Consider the following 17779-nt stretch of genomic DNA (forward strand, 5'->3'; position numbering starts at 1 on the left):
TCATAAATTGTAAACCTAGGTCTTTTCATGTGTTTATGGTTGCTTTACATGATAATATTTCACCTGTCCTGTTTATGTAACACTTTAAAAATCAGCAAAAGGGTTATATAAATAAAATGTATTATGAAACAAAGGCAAAAAAGTATTATGTACATAGTTTAGTCCTATTCAGTGTCTACTCGGCGCTTCTTGGCTTGTCTCTTGTATTCATTAAATGGAGCATCTCTTGTCACTGTCCAGCAATAGTCTGCAAGCATTGATGGGCTCCATTTGCCCTGATAGCGTTTTTCCATTGTTGCAACGTCCTGGTGAAATCGCTCGCCGTGCTCGTCGCTCACTGCTCCGCAGTTCGGTGGAAAAAAAAATCTAGACGAGAGTGCAAAAAATGTATCTTTAGTGACATGTTGCAACCAAGGCTTTTGTATGCCTTGAGGAGGTTTTCCACCAACAACCTGTAGTTGTCTGCCTTGTTGTTTCCGAGAAAATTTATTGCCACTAACTGGAAGGCTTTCCATGCCTTCTTTTCCTTGCTACGCAGTGCATGGTCAAATGCATCATCTCGAAGAAGTTCACAAATCTGAGGACTAACAAAGACACCTTCCTTTATCTTAGCTTCACTTAACCTTGGAAATTTTCCACGGAGGTACTTGAAAGCTTCTTGTGTTTTGTCAATGGCCTTGACAAAGTTCTTCATCAGACCCAGCTTGAGGTGTAAGGGTGGTAACAAAATCTTCCTTGATTCAACAAGTGGTGGATGCTGAACACTTTTCCTCCCAGGCTCCAATGACTGTCGGAGTGGCCAATCTTTCTTGATGTAGTGGGAATCTCTTGCACGACTATCCCATTCGCAGAGAAAACAGCAGTACTTTGTGTATCCAGTCTGCAGACCAAGCAAGAGAGCAACAACCTTCAAATCGCCACAAAGCTGCCACTGATGTTGGTCATAGCTTATGCACCTCAAAAGTTGTTTCATGTTGTCATAGGTTTCCTTCATATTGACTGCAAGACCAACTGGAATTGATGGCAAAACATTGCCATTATGCAGTAAAACAGCTTTAAGACTCGTTTTCGATGAATCAATGAACAGTCTCCACTCATCTGGATCGTGAACGATGTTGAGGGCTGCCATCACACCATCGATGTTGTTGCAGGCTACAAGATCACCTTCCATGAAGACGAATGGGACAAGATCCTTTTGACGATCATGGAACATGGAAACCCTAACAACACCTGCCAGGAGATTCCACTGCTGTAGTCTGGAGCCCAACAGCTCTGCCTTACTCTTGGGTAGTTTCAAATCCCTGACAAGGTCATTCAGTTCATCTTGTGTTATGAGGTGTGGTTCAGAGGAGGAGGATGGGAGAAAATGTGGGTCCTGTGACATTGATGGTTCAGGACCAGAAGTTTCATTCTCTTCCTCTTCCTCGTCTGACTCAAGTGAGAATGATTCTGGTACATCAGGAACCGGCAGTCCTTCTCCGTGGGGTACTGGGCGTATAGCTGATTAGGGTGACCAGATGTCCCAATTTTATAGGGACAGTCCCGATATTTGGGGCTTTTTCTTATATAGGCGCCTATTACCCCCCACCCCGTCCTGATTTTTCACACTTGCTGTCTGGTCACCCTAATAGCTGATGGAATGTTTGGGTAATTCACAGGCCACTTTTTCTTCTTTGACACACCTTTCCCAACTGGCGGCACCATGCAGAAGTAACAATTGCTGGTACGATCTGTTGGCTCTCTCCAAATCATTGGCACTGCAAAAGGCATAGATTTCCTTTTCCTGTTCAACCACTGGCGAAGATTTGTTGCACAAGTGTTGCAGCATATGTATGGGGCCCACCTCTTGTCCTGATCATAGTGGTTATACTGAGCTTTTGTGATGCAAAAGTCACTTCACCACAAACATAGCAGAAGTTATCTGCACTGTTCACACAAGTACGAGGCATCTCTGCTCACTTTGGCTAAACAGAAATGTGTCCCTTTGCAAAATCAAACACTGACAAATAAGAGCACGACACTGTATGATTTCTAGAGCTGATATGGGGCAATTTGTTCAGCAGAGTGATGTACGCTTGGTTATGATTGCATCATCCATGACTTCTAGGAATAACATGATGCAATTCATATCATGTATGACCCAATACCAGCTTCAGATTGCATCCTTCATTGTTTTGCCTAAAAAGCAAGTACTGTCCAAACCCAGTCATAGATTTATTCATAGATCCAGTCAAAGATGTATTTTAGTCATTTCTGGTTTAAATTGAGATCCCTTCCCTTTATAACTCACGTATCCTCCGCCATTCCCAAGTCAAGGGTCGTATATACTGACCCAATAGTATATCTTGAGAACTAGAGCCAATCAACAATTTTAAGCATCATTTTCATTCTCAGTGACCCAGAATTAGTAAAGTTTGACTACATTTATTTCAGAAGCATTTTGGCTGTAGAGCAGTGTTATGACTATTTAACTGTAAACTAATCATTTCACTTTTAATCGGGTTAGAAGAAATATCCTGCTAATATGCTTTATTTCAGTTTCACTGTATCCATTTGAAAGAATATTGCATCAATATGAATAAGTTCAGACGCAAACTTTAAGGATGCAAAAAAGTGAATGTTCTATCAAAAAGCTAGTGTTTTTGCTCTCTTCAGACATCTATGGGACAAGAGAAGAGGAAGTATTCTAGGAGAACTGGAAGATTTCAGTGGAAGATCCTTTCTGAACAAAGTCCAAACTAGGTGAAAGTCAATTTTATTTAAAAGCTACTCATAAAAACACAAGTTACTATACAATTTATAAGTCCTTTTGTATTCTTTAAATGTGTTCTAAAATATTGTACAAACTTCCCCAAGATCATTGGGATGAAGCAGAAGCAGAGATTCAGGAGCATTTGACACTTCATGAAGAATTTCCACTTACATGAGTTTATGCTTGAGGGGCTCTAGCCTGAACACATGCAAGCCTTTCTTTTCCTTGAAAAAAGTCTTCATTTATAAAATCTTAACGCTGGAATAAAGCAATTTTTTTTTCTAACACACAAAATGGGTAACCCAAATAATGTTTTACATGTGTTCTAGTCCAAGAGAGAATTGCCACCTGCAACACAGCTTCTAGGCTACTTGCATTTTTTTCTCTCTCAATCTCTCCCTCTATATAAATGTATAAAATAATGCCTCATACACCTCAGATATGATTTGCAAGCACAAAACACTTCACTGAAATCATCAACTTTACATTTCAGAGAAAATACAGTTCTATAATAATCAAATGAACAATAAATAATACTTTTGGCCTTCATCCCTAATACTAACTCTTTTAGAAATATTTCTGATGTCTTCCATATAAAACATTTTGCACTGAGATATACTGGTATGATGGTACCCACCTATTTTGAATTTCATGTAGAGAAGTTGGAAACCATGATATTACAGAAAATATGGGCTATTTTGTATCTAATGAAATCAAGGCATTAAGTATTTCTAAATCAAATGTGAGTATCACATTTGAGAAAAAAAGTCAAATGGAACAGATTTCCTTAAATGATTAAACACAGCAAGAGAGAAAATGGATTATGAAGAAAATAATAAGGCTTGGAACCATCGTGAGCTCATGCACTTGCAATCAAAAGTTAATTTATAAAAATCTAATATTCATCATCAAGATCCCAAACACCTACCCTGTGGTAAAGAAGAAACTAGGCTTTGTGTTTTGGCTTTATCTACCTTTGCTTCGGAGAAGCACAACTATCTTAGCAGTTTACACACTGAATGGAGCTGGAGCTCAACTGCTTTGACGATGAGGACTGAGGCTTTATCCAGGCACCCAAAACTAACTGGGAGCCAGTGGAGGGATTTATGGGCCTGGTACGTTCACAACAGCCGAGGACATGGAGGAGGCAGGTAGCCACATTCTGTATTAGCTGGAGCTTGCACATTGTCTTCACATTCAGCTTTAGTTACAGTGAAGTACAGTAAGCCACCCTGGAGATAACAAGTGCGTGGCCAGGTTCTTGTCTTAGGCCTGGGCTTTACTCGCCGGGGGGGGGGGGGGGGGTTCAAAGAAAGATACGCGACTTCAGCTACGTGAATAGCATAGCTGAAGTCGAAGTATCTTAGTTCGACTTACCTGGTCATCCTCACAGCGGCGAGTCAACCGCCGCGGGCCCTCCGTTGACTCCGCTTACTCCTCCTGCCTAGGTGGAGTACAGGCATTGATTCGGGGATCGATTTATCGCGTCTAGATAAGATGCAATAAATCAATCCCTGAACACTACCCGCTGATACGGCGGGTAGTATAGACGTACCCTAAGAGGAAGGGGTACATTTTTTCTGGGAAGCTAGAATTGAAAGGCACTTTCAAGACACTGATGCCACCTGATCACCCAGGTTTAGTGAGAAGACAAACAGGACTCTGAAGCTTTCCACCATTTTGAAAAATGGGGGCTGTATCCCTTTAATGGAAGGTGGGAACAGTGCCTAGTCTAGATCTTAAAAGCTTTTGCCCCTTCAAGCCATTATTACTTCGGTTTTGCCTGGGTTCAGATTGAGCAAGTTGCTCTTTGTCCTCACAGACATTCTGACATCTTAGTAGTGGTTGCAGCAGTTGTGAATGTAGTTGAGCGTCATCTGCATATTGTTGGAAGCTGTACCCAGGGCATCTCACTCTCTCCCCCACTGTAGATATTGAAGAGAAGGAAGGATAGCATAGATCCCTGTGGGAGGGTCTTTGGAGAGCAGCAGCAGTTAATCCATGACTACTCTCAGAATTTTCCTGTAGAGGAACAACTGAAGTCACTTTTAGTATTATGCCATCTATTCCTTTTATGTCAGTACATAGTAGACCACAAGATACTATTAACCTATGTCAAAATTTTCAGAGAGGTCCAGCAGTATGAGCATGGAAATCTTGCTTGTGTCCATGGTCCAAGGGTAGCCTTTTAGTGCCACTAGAGCTATTCTGTGTGCTGTGCCTAGTCTTAACCCTAACTGAAAGGCATCCAGGATGTCTGCTGATGTCACATATTGCTGGAGCTTGGTGGTTACTACTTTCTCAATTATTTTGCCAAGGAATGGAAACTTTGAGATGGGATGGTAGTTGGAGAGGTCATCAGATCAAATGGCTTTCTGAGGACTGTGTTTTCAAAGGAGTTTGCCAGGCGTGTTTCTCTGAAGAAGGCATTAACAATTTCCATTAGCAGTGGGCATAGCTGTTCTTCACTGGCTTTCTCTCACATGGAGGGGGGCATAGATACATTTCACATGTTACGGCTCTCATATTTTTCAGGGGCTCTTGAGCTTTGGCCAGCATGTTGGAGTGGATGATGTGATCTGGTCAGGAACAGAATTTTACAGAATTCAGTGGCAACTGTTCCCTTCTTAAGCAACACAGAACTTAACCCAATAATATCTCTAACACATACATTTTTAGTTCAAACTGTTTTCTTTTAACAGCTAATAAAGTCTTTTTACGTACTGGTAATGAGGACACCACCACTTATCTTAGTAATAATAAAGCACTGCAAGCCATTCTAGTTAATGTTGCAACATAGTTTCCATTGTAATTTTAAATTCCCCCAGCACCACCCTCTCAAAATAACTCCCACAAACTCCTAAACAACCAAGTCATACTGGTCTCAAGTTGTAGGCTAGGGGTCTGGGACTAATGTAGAATTTTTTTTTCAAAAGTTTAAGTGGGGAAATGATCAAGCACATGGTGAAAGGAGAAATGTGTCAGATGAATGAGCACACTGCATGTCAAATGCTGCACTATTATTCCAACGAATAAGCTAGTTTCATACCAATTTATACACACAGAATAGCTATATACAGAGTGAGAGAAATTAAGGAATGCATAACTGAAGTAGAAATACATTTAATGAAGGATGAAGCATATTCAAATAAGCAGTTGATGGGAGTTCCTCTGCATTTGGTTCAAGTTATAACTAAACTGGCGCAAACTTCCAACTTAATTCACAGTTTACAAAAAGGAAGCAGTAGGACTTTAACTGAGTGACTGGGGCCTGGTCTACACTACGGGTTTAGGTCGACTTTAGCAGCATTAAATCGAATTAAGCCTGGACACGTTCACACGACGAAGCCCTTTCTTTCGACTTAAAGGGCCCTTTAAACCGGTTTCTTTACACCACCTTCGACGAGGGGATTAGTGATAAAATCGGCCTTTGCGGGTCGGAATTGGGGTAGTGTGGACGGAATTCGACGTTATTGGCCTCCGGGAGCTATCCCACAGTGCTTCATTGTGACCGCTCTGGACAGCACTCTCAACTCAGATGCACTGACCAGGTAGACAGGAAAAGACCCGCGAACATTTGAATTTCATTTTCTGTTTGCCCAGCGTGGAGAGCACAGGTAACCACGCAGAGCTCATCAGCGCAGGTAACCGTGATGGAGTCCCAGGATCGCAAAAGAGCTCCAGCATGGACCGAACGGGAGGTACGGGATCTGCTCCCCATATGGGGAGATGAATCAGTGCTAGCTGAACTCCGTAGCAGTAAAAGAAATAGCAAAGTATTAGAAAAGGTCTCCAAGGCGATGAAGGACTGAGGCCATAACAGGGACACACAGCAGTGCCGCGTGAAAATTAAGGAGCTACGGCAAGCCTACCACAAAGCCAGAGAAGCAAATGGAAGGTCCGGGGCAGAGCCGCAAACTTGCTGCTTCTACGCGGAACTGCATGCCATTCTAGGGGGTGCAGCCACCACTACCCCAACCGTGTGCTATGACTCTGTCAATGGAGAAACACACAGGGAAGAGGGTTCGGGGAACGAGGAAGATGAGGATGGAGGTAATGTAGGTAGCTCACAGCAGCAAGGAAGCGGAGAAACCGGTTTCCCCAACAGCCAGGATATGTTTGTCACCCTGGACCTGGAACCAGTAACCCCCGAACTCACCCAAGACCCTGAGGGCACACAGGGGACCTCTGGTGAGTGTACCTTTGTAAATATTACACATGGTTTAAAAGCAAGTGTGTTTAATGATTAATGATTAATTTGCCCTGGCAATCGCGGCCAGTACAGCTACTGGAAAAGTCTGTTAACGTGTATGGGGATGGAGCGGAAATCCTCCAGGGACATCTCCAGAAAGCTCTCCTTGATGTACTCCCAAAGCCTTTGCAAAAGGTTTCTGGGGAGGGCTGCCTTATCCCGTCTGCCATGGTAGGACACTTTATCACGCCAGGCCAGTAGCACGTAGTCTGGAATCATTGCATAACAAAGCATGGCAGCGTATGGACCCGGTGTTTGCTGGCATGCAAACAACATCCATTCCTTATCTCTCTTTGTTATCCTCAGGAGAGTGATATCATTCACGGTCACCTGGTTGAAATGGGGTGATTTTATTAAGGGGACATTCAGAGATGCCCGTTCCTGCTCTTCTGAACAGAAATGTTCCCCGCTGTTAGCCACGTGGTGGGGGGGAAGGGTGAAGTGATCATCCCAGAGAATTGTGTGTGTGTGTGGGGGGGTGGTTTAGTTGGGTTTGTGCTGCATGTTAACCCGGAAACCGCAGCCCCTCCTTTTACATTGAAAACCCATTTTAAATGGCCAACCCAATTCATCCTTGATATGGGAAATGAGAGCGCTGCTGTTTGAAACCATTCCCACATGTTACCATGGCTGCCTGCAAGCCGAAATCTTTTGCCTGGCACTGCGTGAGTGATCTCTCATACCAAACCGGCAGGCCCTCACTATAAGAGGAAAAATGCAACCTTGTAACGAAAGAGTGTACCCATTGTTCTCTAAAATGTGTCTTTTTTAACCACCTCTCCCTTCTCCTCCACCAGCTGCAAATGTTTCTCCTTCACAGAGGCTAGTGAACATTAGAAAGAGAAAACGGAGGACGCGGGATGATATGTTCACGGAGCTCCAGATGTCCTCCCACGCTGATAGAGCACAGAAGAATGCGTGGAGGCAGTCAATGTCAGACATGAGAAAAGCACAATATGAACGAGAGGAGAGGTGGCGGGCTGAAGATGATAGGTGGCATCAGCTTGCAGACAAAAGGCAAGAGTCAATGCTCCGTCTGCTGGAGCATCAAACTGATATGCTCCAGCGTATGTTGAGCTGCAGGAAAGGCAGCAGGAGCAGAGACCGCCGCTACAGCCCCTGTGTAACCAACAGCCCTCCTTCCCAAGTTCCATAGCCTCCTCACCCAGATGCCCAAGAACACGGTGGGGGTGCCTCCGGCCACCCAGTCACTCCACCCCAGATGATTGCCCAAGCATCAGAAGGCTGGCCTTCAATAAGAGTTAAAGTTTTAAAATGCAGTGTGTCCTTTTCCATCCCTCCTCCCCCATCCATCCCAGGCTACCTTGGCAATTATCCACCTACTTGTGTGAGGAATTAATAAAGAATGCATGAATGTGAAATAACAATGACTTTATTGCCTCTGCAAGCGGTGCTCGAAGTGGGGAGGGGAGGGTGGGGTGGGGTGGTTGGTTTACAGGGAAGTAGAGTGAACCGGATTGGGGGGGGCGGAGGGTTCATCAAGGAGAAACAAACAGAAGTTTCACACCGTAGCCTGGCCAGTCACAAAACTCGTTTTCAAAGCTTCTCTGATGCGCACCACGCCCTGCTGTGCTCCTCTAACCGCCCTGGTGTCTGGCTGCGCGTAATCAGCGGCCAGGCGAGTTGCCTCAACCTCCCACCCCGCCATAAATGTCTCCCCCTTACTCTCACAGATATTGTGGAGCGCACAGCAAGCAGCAATAACAATGGGGATATTCTTTTCGCTGAGGTCTGAGCGAGTCAGTAAGCTGCGCCAGCGCGCTTTTAAACGTCCAAATGCACATTCCACCACCATTCGGCACTTGCTCAGCCTGTAGTTGAACAGGTCCTGACTCCTGTCCAGGCTGCCTGTGTACGGCTTCATGAGCCATGGCATTAAGGGGTAGGCTGGGTCCCCAAGGATCACGATAGGCATTTCAACATCCCCAACGGTTACTTTCTGGTCCGGGAAGAAAGTCCCTTCCTCCAGCTTTCGAAACAGACCAGAGTGCCTGAAGACGTGAGCATCATGTACCTTTCCTGGCCATCCCACGTTGATGTTGGTGAAATGTCCCTTGTGATCCACCAGGGCTTGCAGCAGCATTGAAAAGTACCCCTTGCGGTTTATGTACTCAGTGGCTTGGTGCTCCAGTGCCAAGATAGGGATATGGGTTCCGTCTATGGCCCCACCACAGTTTGGGAATCCCATTTCAGCAAAACCATCCACTATTGCCTGCACATTGCCCAGAGTCACTACCCTCGATATCACCAGGTCTTTCATTGCCCGGGCAACTTGGATCACAGCAGCCCACACAGTAGATTTGCCCACTCCAAATTGATTCCCGACTGACCGGTAGCTGTCTGGTGTTGCAAGCTTCCACAGGGCTATCGCCACTCGCTTCTCAACTGTGAGGGCTGCTCTCATCCTGGTATTCTGGCGCTTCAGGGCAGGGGAAAGCAAGTCACAAAGTTCCATGAAAGTGCCCTTACGCATGCGAAAGTTTCGCAGCCACTGGGAATCGTCCCACACCTGCAGCACGATGCGGATCCACCAGTCTGTGCTTGTTTCCCGGGCCCAGAATCGGCGTTCCACGCCATGAACCTGCCCCAGTAACACCATGATTTCCACATTGCTGGGGCCTGTGCCTTGTGAGAGGTCTATGTCCATGTCAATTTCCTCATCACTCTCTTCGCCGCGCTGCAATCGCCTCCTCGGCTGGTCCGGGTTTCTCCTTGGCATGTCCTGGCTCTGCATATACTCCAGGACAATGCGCGTGGTGTTCATAGTGCTCATAATTGCCGCGGTGATCTGAGCAGGCTCCATGATCCCAGTGCTAGCTATGGCGCCTGGTCTGAAAAAAGGCGCGAAACTAGTATCTGACGGACCAGGGGAAGGAGGGAGGGAGGGCGGGCCGAGTGACAACATGACGTACAGGTACAGGGAATTAAAATCAAGATAGGTGGCTGTGCATCAGGGAGAAACACAAACAACTGTCACATAGAATGGTCCCCCAAAAGATTAAACTGAAAACCCTGGGTTTAGCAGGCCGTTGATTTGACGGAGGGAGGGGGAAGCAAATGAATACAGAACAAACCTATTTTTTACATCTTAAGACGATGGTGCAGCATGACTGATAGCCCTCGGCATCTTCTGGGTGCTTGGCAGCAAATACTGGGCGCTTGGCAGTTAGTGTACTAAGACTGATAGCCACATTTTTCCTGTATGATGACGATGGCCTTCAGGCCTATTGCACGATCTGCTGCTCAGGGAAGACTCTGCTAATGTGCGATGATCCAACTTGTAATAGGACGGTTACCAGTCGTAATACACCATCTACTGCCAAAAGGCAAAAGGCAAGGGGCTGGTGCAATGCAGCCCTACGGCTGCCAGCCCCACAGCTGCCAGCACCCAGATCGCCGATGAAGGCTACCAGTCATGCTGCACCGTCTACCGCCAAAAGGCAGTTAGCTGCTGCTGCTGTGTAGCAATGCAGTCCCACGTCTGCCGGCACCCAGAGGACATATGGTGACGGTGAGCTGAGCTGAGCGGGCTCCATGCTTGGCGTGGTATGTTGTCTGCACAGGTAACACAGGTTAAAAAGGCGTGAATCTATTGTCTGCCGTTGCTCTGACGGAGGGGGAGGGGCCTGACGACATGTACCCAGAACCTCCCGCGACACTGTTTTGCATCATTCGGGCACTGGGATCTCAACCCAGAATTCCAATGGGCGGCAGAGACTTCGGGAACTGTGGGATAGCTACCCATAGTGCAATGCTCCGGAAGTCAACACTAGCCTCGGTACTGTGGACGCGGTCCGCCGACTAGAGCACTTCGAGCATTTTATGTGGGGATACACAAAATCGGCTGTATACAACCGATTTCTATAAAACCGGCTTCTATTAATTCGACCTAATTTCGTAGTGTAGACATACCCTGGAACACAGATTGTAAAGTTTAGGCAAAGTGAAGAGTCCAACAATGAAAAGATGTCACCATCTGACAGTAGTTTGATAGTAATGGTCCCTTTCTTTCCACATCAACAAATGTTTCCATATGAAAACCCCCCACTATTATGGTTTGCATCAATTGGCACAATTTTTGGCAGCCTCAGAAGAAAAGTTGAGGACTGAATGGAAACAGAGAGCCCGCTACTCCCTCATTTCTAATGATGAGATACATGCTGGCAGTGTATAAATACAAGGAATAAAAGGAAGTCAGTACTCTATCTTTTCCTTTTTAAATGTTCAAGGGAGAAATAAAAGATGGGGGATTTCAAAACTGCTACTTTGTAATCTTTAAATGATACCATCTTAACTTTATAAAAAACAGCAATGCTCAAATGGATTAGTCAGTTCCTTATGGTGTGGCTGCACACTGCAAAGTGTTTTATGATTGTATATTTAAATATGAGTCAAAGGTGCTAAGGGCTTTAGCTACGTGCTTTTTAATTTTTTAGCTAAATCATACATGAAAATAAAGAAAAATTAAAAATGTTCTTGTAACATCAGTTACATTGAGTATTCTTTTATCACTTTCATTGTTTAAAATGAGGCATTCAAAGACAGAATAGTAACTAATGGAACTCTGCTCTGTCTGATTAATCCTGCTTTACATCTTTCAATGTTTCTTTTGCAAAAGCAAATAAAGATAGATTTTTAAATAAATAGATGAAGAGTTCAGATTATACAATTAAAATGAGAGAGAGATGCTTGTTAAGCTAATAATGGCTATTGGTTAGTAACTTTAAACTGGTATTTGGAAGACTCTCAGGAAAAATGGACCAGCTACAATCAATATGCCACCCCTCTATGTAATTTGTAGAGGGTCAAATAAAATACTTGAGAAAATATCAGTTCAGTATCTTTGCTTTAGTTGTTGAAACAATTTGTTGGAAACAAGGGCTGTCATTTTATATATTCTTGATTTAATACATTTTTTAAATTTAATATTTATATGATTTATTTTTATTCAATAATTCTATGTTTAATATATTCTTCATCAGGTTTATTTCCCCACCCCCATCAACCTCAATCATCAAGAATCTTGTCTATTTTTCAGATTGAAATTTCCAATAATTTACCAGACTTGGTTATGAACATCTATCGAAAAATGGCTATTTTTACATCTCAATCTGAAAATTCTTACAAGAGTATCTGTTTCAATATTATCAGAACATGTGTTAACTGTCAATTCAGCTTCATGTGTGAAAGCGTGGAGAGTACTTTTTCTCTCTCTTTTCTTTCTGTTGTTACAAAGGGATCAAAATAAACCTTACCCTGAAGAGGCCCGCCACAATAAACCACACATCAGCAGACCAAGGATTAGAAATAAATCTAAAGGAAAACTGTTAGCTGCCACCCTAACACTATGAACTTTACAACCTGTAACCATTAAGAGGGCAATCTGTTTGCTCAAACACATGCACACAATATCCGCCATTTAATACCAAAATATACACAGAAGCATCAAGAGAGTAGGTTTCAAAACAGTCCTATATATAACAGTAATTAATAATTTGTATTAGTTACAACATTTTTATTTAAACAAACAGAACTGGCACCCAAATTTTCAAGGAGATCTAACTATATGGTAATTTAAAAGGACAGTAACAGGCCTGTTTGAATTAGAGAAAATGTCAGGCAAAAGTCAAATTTTCAAATCAAGTAGGGTTGCCAACTTTCTACTCGCAGAAAACCAAACACCCTTGCCCCGCCCCTCCTTCGAGGCCCCGCCTCTTGTCTAAAGCCCTTCCCCTGTTCAATCCATCCCCCGTTCATTTCATCCCCCCTCCCTCTGTCGCTTGCTCTCCCCACCTCACTCACTCGCTCATTTTCACCCGGGTGGCTCAAGGGGTTGGAGTGCAGGAGGGGGTGAGGGCTCTGGCTAGGGTTGTGGGCACCAGGGTGGGGCTAGAAATGAGGAGTGGGGCTCCAGGCTGAGGCAGTGGATTGGGATGAGGGAGGGTGTGAGGGATCTGGCTGGGGTGGGGCTAGGAATGAGGGGTTTGAGGTGCAGGAGGGGGCTCCAGTCAGGGGGTTGAGGGCTCTGAGGTGGGGCTGGGGATGAGGGGTTTTGGGTGCAGGAGGGTGCTCTGGGCTGGGACTAAAGGGTTCAGAGGGTGGGGGATGGATCAGGGCAGGGGAGGAGGTTGGGGCCCAGGGAGGGTGAGGGCTCCAGGGATGAGGGGTTTAGGGTGCAGGACGGGGTTCCGCGCTGGAATCAAGGGGTTCGGAGGGCAGGAGGAGGATCAGGCTGGGGCAGGGGTACAGGATCCGGGCAGAGCTTATCTCAAGCAGCTCCCAGAAGCAGTGGCATGTCCCCCTCTCCGGCTCCTACGTGGAGGTGCGGCCAGGCAGCTCTGCGCCCTGCCCCGTCGGCAGACGCCGCCCCCGCATCTTCCATTGACCACGGTTCCTGGCCAATGGGAGCTGCGGAGCCAGCGCTTGGGGAAGGGGCAGTATGCAGAGCCCCCTGGCTGTCCCTACGTGTAGGAGCCAGAGGGGGGACATGCTGCTGCTTCCGGGAGCTGCGCAGAGCCTGCCTTAGCCCCTCCTGCACCGCCGGCCGCCAGGGTCCCTTTTCGACCGGGAGTTCCGGTCGAAATCCGGACACCTGGCAACCCTAAATCAGGGTTTATTTTATAATCAGGTAAATTTATTTTCTATATTCTACGAAACAAACTATATGATGAATTTCCTCCAAACCTTATAGAAACATTCTATGTATCAGAGGAGTAGCCGTGTTAGTCTGGATCTGTAAAAAGCAACAGAGAGTCCTGTGGCACCTTTAAGACTAACAGATGTATTGGAGCATAAGCTTTCGTGGGCGAATGCCCACTTTGTCGGATGCATCCGACGAAGTGGGCATTCATCCACGAAAGCTTATGCTTCAATACATCTGCTAGTCTTAAAGGTGCCACAGGACTATCTGTTGCTTTTTACAGAAACATTCTATGTTGCTTTCAGAGTAAATCTGGCAATGTTCAGACCAAAACTATGTTCAAAGTTTTTTTTTTTTTTTTGTATTTCTAGATGGGGAAAGAGATAGCACGAGAGGATCTTCCTCTTTCCTATGTTCAGCAGCCTCAAACTTTCCCATATTTTGCCAGAGGTTTGATACCTTTGTGTGTGTGGGCGGGGGGGAGAAGAGGGAGAGGCTGGGATGTCAGAGAGTTTGTAGGGGGGTAGTCAGCTACAATAAACTGGTTACAATCTTAACTATGGAGAAGTAGTATCCTTATGGTTACTATACTATCCACCTCAAATGTTAATAGATGGGAAAAAAATTCATGACCATTCATTTCACAAAAGCTATCAGACAATCTGATAAAAGACATTCGTTCTCTGTGTCAATAGCTCATTGTTTTCACCCCTACGTACACATGCTATAATTCTGTTCAAAGTGAAGAATCTGCACTCTCAGTTGGGCCTCCTGGGACCATAGTTTAAATATATCTGTATGACACCCAGGAAATGCTGGAGAGGTGTATAAACTTACAGAAATCTGATTTTGTGAACTAACGGTGATGTTCTTACCCTGCATGTTTATCACAATCAAAACAAAATTGCTAGGATACAACCTCAATTTGGTGTTCTGGTCCATTCATTAGCAAAAGTCATATTTAAAAAAAAAATTGTGGTATTCTCAGTGAAACTTGCAACTCCGTTCTCAGTGTGTGAGAAATACCACAAATTTACCAAGACAACCAGCCAGTACAAAAGAAGTAAACAGGAAGGGAAGAGACAATACTAGAGTAAAAAAAGCAAAATGAGCAGAGAAGAAACAGCAACAGGCAAAACGGAGAAGAGACCTATCAAGACATAACCCATCCTGTTGGCCATTGTATGCTTCTGTCACAGAGTGGCTACTTTCCACCACCTATTAAACTACTGTCAGTCTTCTGCTGCACTTGCCCAGTTCTCCTCCATCACTTCTCCTTCCACTCTCCATCTTCCCTCTGTCGGCTCAGGAACTGCCACCTCTGCTCCCACTATCTTATCCCTTCTCCATAATCCCTTTTACTCAGCTGCTAATCACTTCCCAATCTCTAGAATTAAAAAAGGCCAAAAACAAATTACTGTTGTAATGTGCAGTGGTCAGAAAGCATAACTTTAAAGTTAGTGTATCTTAATTTGAAGACATGCAATTAATATTAGCAGCATGACCACACCTGCTAAACATATTGCTCAGGTTAAAGTCATGATCTCTCATGAAGATTTCCTGAATTACTAAATGTTCCCAGAAACTCTTTTTAAAGTAACTTAGATATGAAAGACTGCTGAAAGGGCATAATTTGTCTGTCACTTCTTTTTACACTTTTACTGTGGGAGGACAAGGCTTCCTATTTATGATTATTTACACAAAAAAGTGACATTGCATATTTGTATGTACTATGATGGTTATTGCATGCACAGCTAATATCCAGTCCCACTTTTGCGAGTGAGATTGGCAAGCAGGCACTGTTCTTACTCAAACGTATATGGTCATATATTCTAAGCAAGTAACCCCTTAAATTTTGTGTTTTTTTCCTATTTTACAGGTAACCATTTTTGTGACCTTACAGTAAAAATTCTGCCATCTTCAACAACAGAGAAAGCATACTTAAATCCCAGGGTTTAGAACTAGAACTACATGATTTGGTTGACTTAAAGTAAATCTGTATATGATAATTACAGTGATACGTGTTTTTGAACACCTTCCATTAACACTGTTTCTCAAAGTGTAGGGTGAACACCCAACATGGCTCAAAAGATATATAAAATTAAGATGTGCAGACCTTTACTATCATATTGCCAAGTTATGAGGGAGAATATTGGTGTCATTTTCCTGAATGTCAAGTATCAGAGGGGTAGCTGTATTAGTCTGTACCTGTAACAGCAGCAAAGAGTCCTGTGGCACTTTATAGACTAACAGACGTATTGGAGCATGAGCTTTCGTGGGTGAATACCCACTTCGTCGGATGCCTGTGGCACTTTATAGACTAACAGACGTATTGGAGCATGAGCTTTCATGGGTGAATACCCACTTCGTCGGATGCATCCGACGAAGTGGGTATTCATCCACGAAAGCTCATGCTCCAATATGTCTGTTAGTCTATAAAGTGCCACAGAACTCTGCTATTTTCCTGAATGGGGCTCAGTTTTGAAAACTGTGGGAAACAGGGCACTAAGAACAGCAAAAGCACTGCATGTCCAGTTTGGTTCCAGTCTAAATTTTATCTGTGAACCCGTAGAGACTGGGGCCTGGGCGATCAAACCTAATACTTAGAGTCAGGAACTAGAACCAGAGTCAAGAGTCAAGCCAAGAGCCAGAGCCAGTACTAGAAGCCAAGCTAGGGATTGAATCTGGAATCAGCATCAGAGTACAGTGCAGAAGCAGGGGTCGGGGGGTGAGGCAGGAAAGCAAGTATCAGGAACAGACAGGGGTCTGGGATTAGGAGGGCAGGAACAGAAAGGCAGGGCTCAGGAATCAGGCAAGTTAGGCAGGATCCCTAGCAGCAGCCAGTAAGAGATTCATTTAATTACTCAGACAACTTCCTGAGCCTCTTTCTGGTTTAAGGACTGCGTCACAGCCAATGGATGGGACTGGACATCTCCCCCAGTCAGGAGCTTCGTGGGTAGGCCCTTTGTGAGATAGAGCTTCACAAGCCCCCTTCTCTTCTGGTTCAGGTGAGCTGCTGGGTGGTGGCCACGGGCTCAGCACTGCCTGGGGAATCCATGGGCCCGGGTTTGAGGTCCACAATCACTCACAGAACCTGACAAGGGTTAAGTTCAAACTTTGCTGGCAAAGAAATTCTTGCCTTGTGTTTTAAAACTGAGAATATACTGCATTTCAGATTGGAAGCCTCAATGCTCCAAGTGACATGGTGCATGTAATCAGGAGTAATCCTGCTCACCAGAAACCATCTTCCTTAGCATCACAGAAAAAGAAACTGCATTTTAAGTTAGAAAATGTATTTTTCTAGCTCTTTTGTCTGGCCAGTGCCTAACGCAGGCAATGGCTGGTAAGTTTATTACCTTCTCCAATTCTCCAAGTTACTGAGAACACTCTTATTTTAGCTATATTTGGAAATACCTGTCGCTTTGTATATGAAATATTATGGTGTCCCCATTTTTTGCATAATCTTTAATTCTGAGAGACTTAAATACAGAATTAGTTTAATTCAGTGTAATATTGTTACTCTATTAAAGATGTTTTAAGATCTGAAGTCAAAACAATTGACTTGCTGTTTGCGAGATCCTTACCTCCTCCGTGGACTGCGGTTCTGGGAGAACTCTGAATCACTGTCCTTTGATGTTGAAGAACCCTTATACGTGTAAAAAACATCCTCTGTTTCTGTAATATAGGCAATCTCATTTGTAAGGTTGTCTACAGAAGAGTGTCGTGGTTTACGAATCTCATGACGTAGTCTAGGACTCCTCCTTATGGGAAACACGTGAACACAAGTTGGTTGAGACAGAATCCTTCGTAAAGCTTTTTCAAAAGTGACTAATTCCATTCTATTGCAATACATGCCCTGAGATCTAAATTAAAGGACACAGTAAGTTTTACTTCAGTGACAGAAAAATTGGTTGAAATGACAGAAGTATAGGGCTGGAAGGGATCTTGAGATGTCATTAAGTCTAGCACCCCGTGCTGAGACTAGATAAAGTAAAGCTGGACTATCCGTGACAGGTGTTTGTCTAATCTCTTCTTCAGAACCTCCAATAATGGGGATTTCACGACCTCCCTTGGAGGCCTATTCCAGTGCTTAACTATCCTAATAGTTAAAAAG

The 17779-nt window shown here is 44.3% G+C and overlaps 1 protein-coding gene across 6 annotated transcripts in view; it reads right to left on the reverse strand.

The window, feature by feature from the left end:
- PTPN3 (protein tyrosine phosphatase non-receptor type 3) overlaps positions 1-17779 on the reverse strand; it is a 279790-nt gene that overhangs the window by 93546 nt on the left and 168465 nt on the right. For all 6 annotated transcript variants that reach the window (XM_034761382.1, XM_034761381.1, XM_034761380.1 and 3 more), the window contains one exon: positions 17250-17426. In XM_034761382.1, coding sequence (XP_034617273.1) covers positions 17250-17426 — 177 coding nt within the window. The remainder of the gene's footprint in view (positions 1-17249; positions 17427-17779) is intronic.

Source organism: Trachemys scripta, chromosome 2 (assembly GCF_013100865.1).
Source record: "Trachemys scripta elegans isolate TJP31775 chromosome 2, CAS_Tse_1.0, whole genome shotgun sequence".
In the NCBI taxonomy this organism is placed as follows: Eukaryota; Metazoa; Chordata; order Testudines; family Emydidae; genus Trachemys; species Trachemys scripta.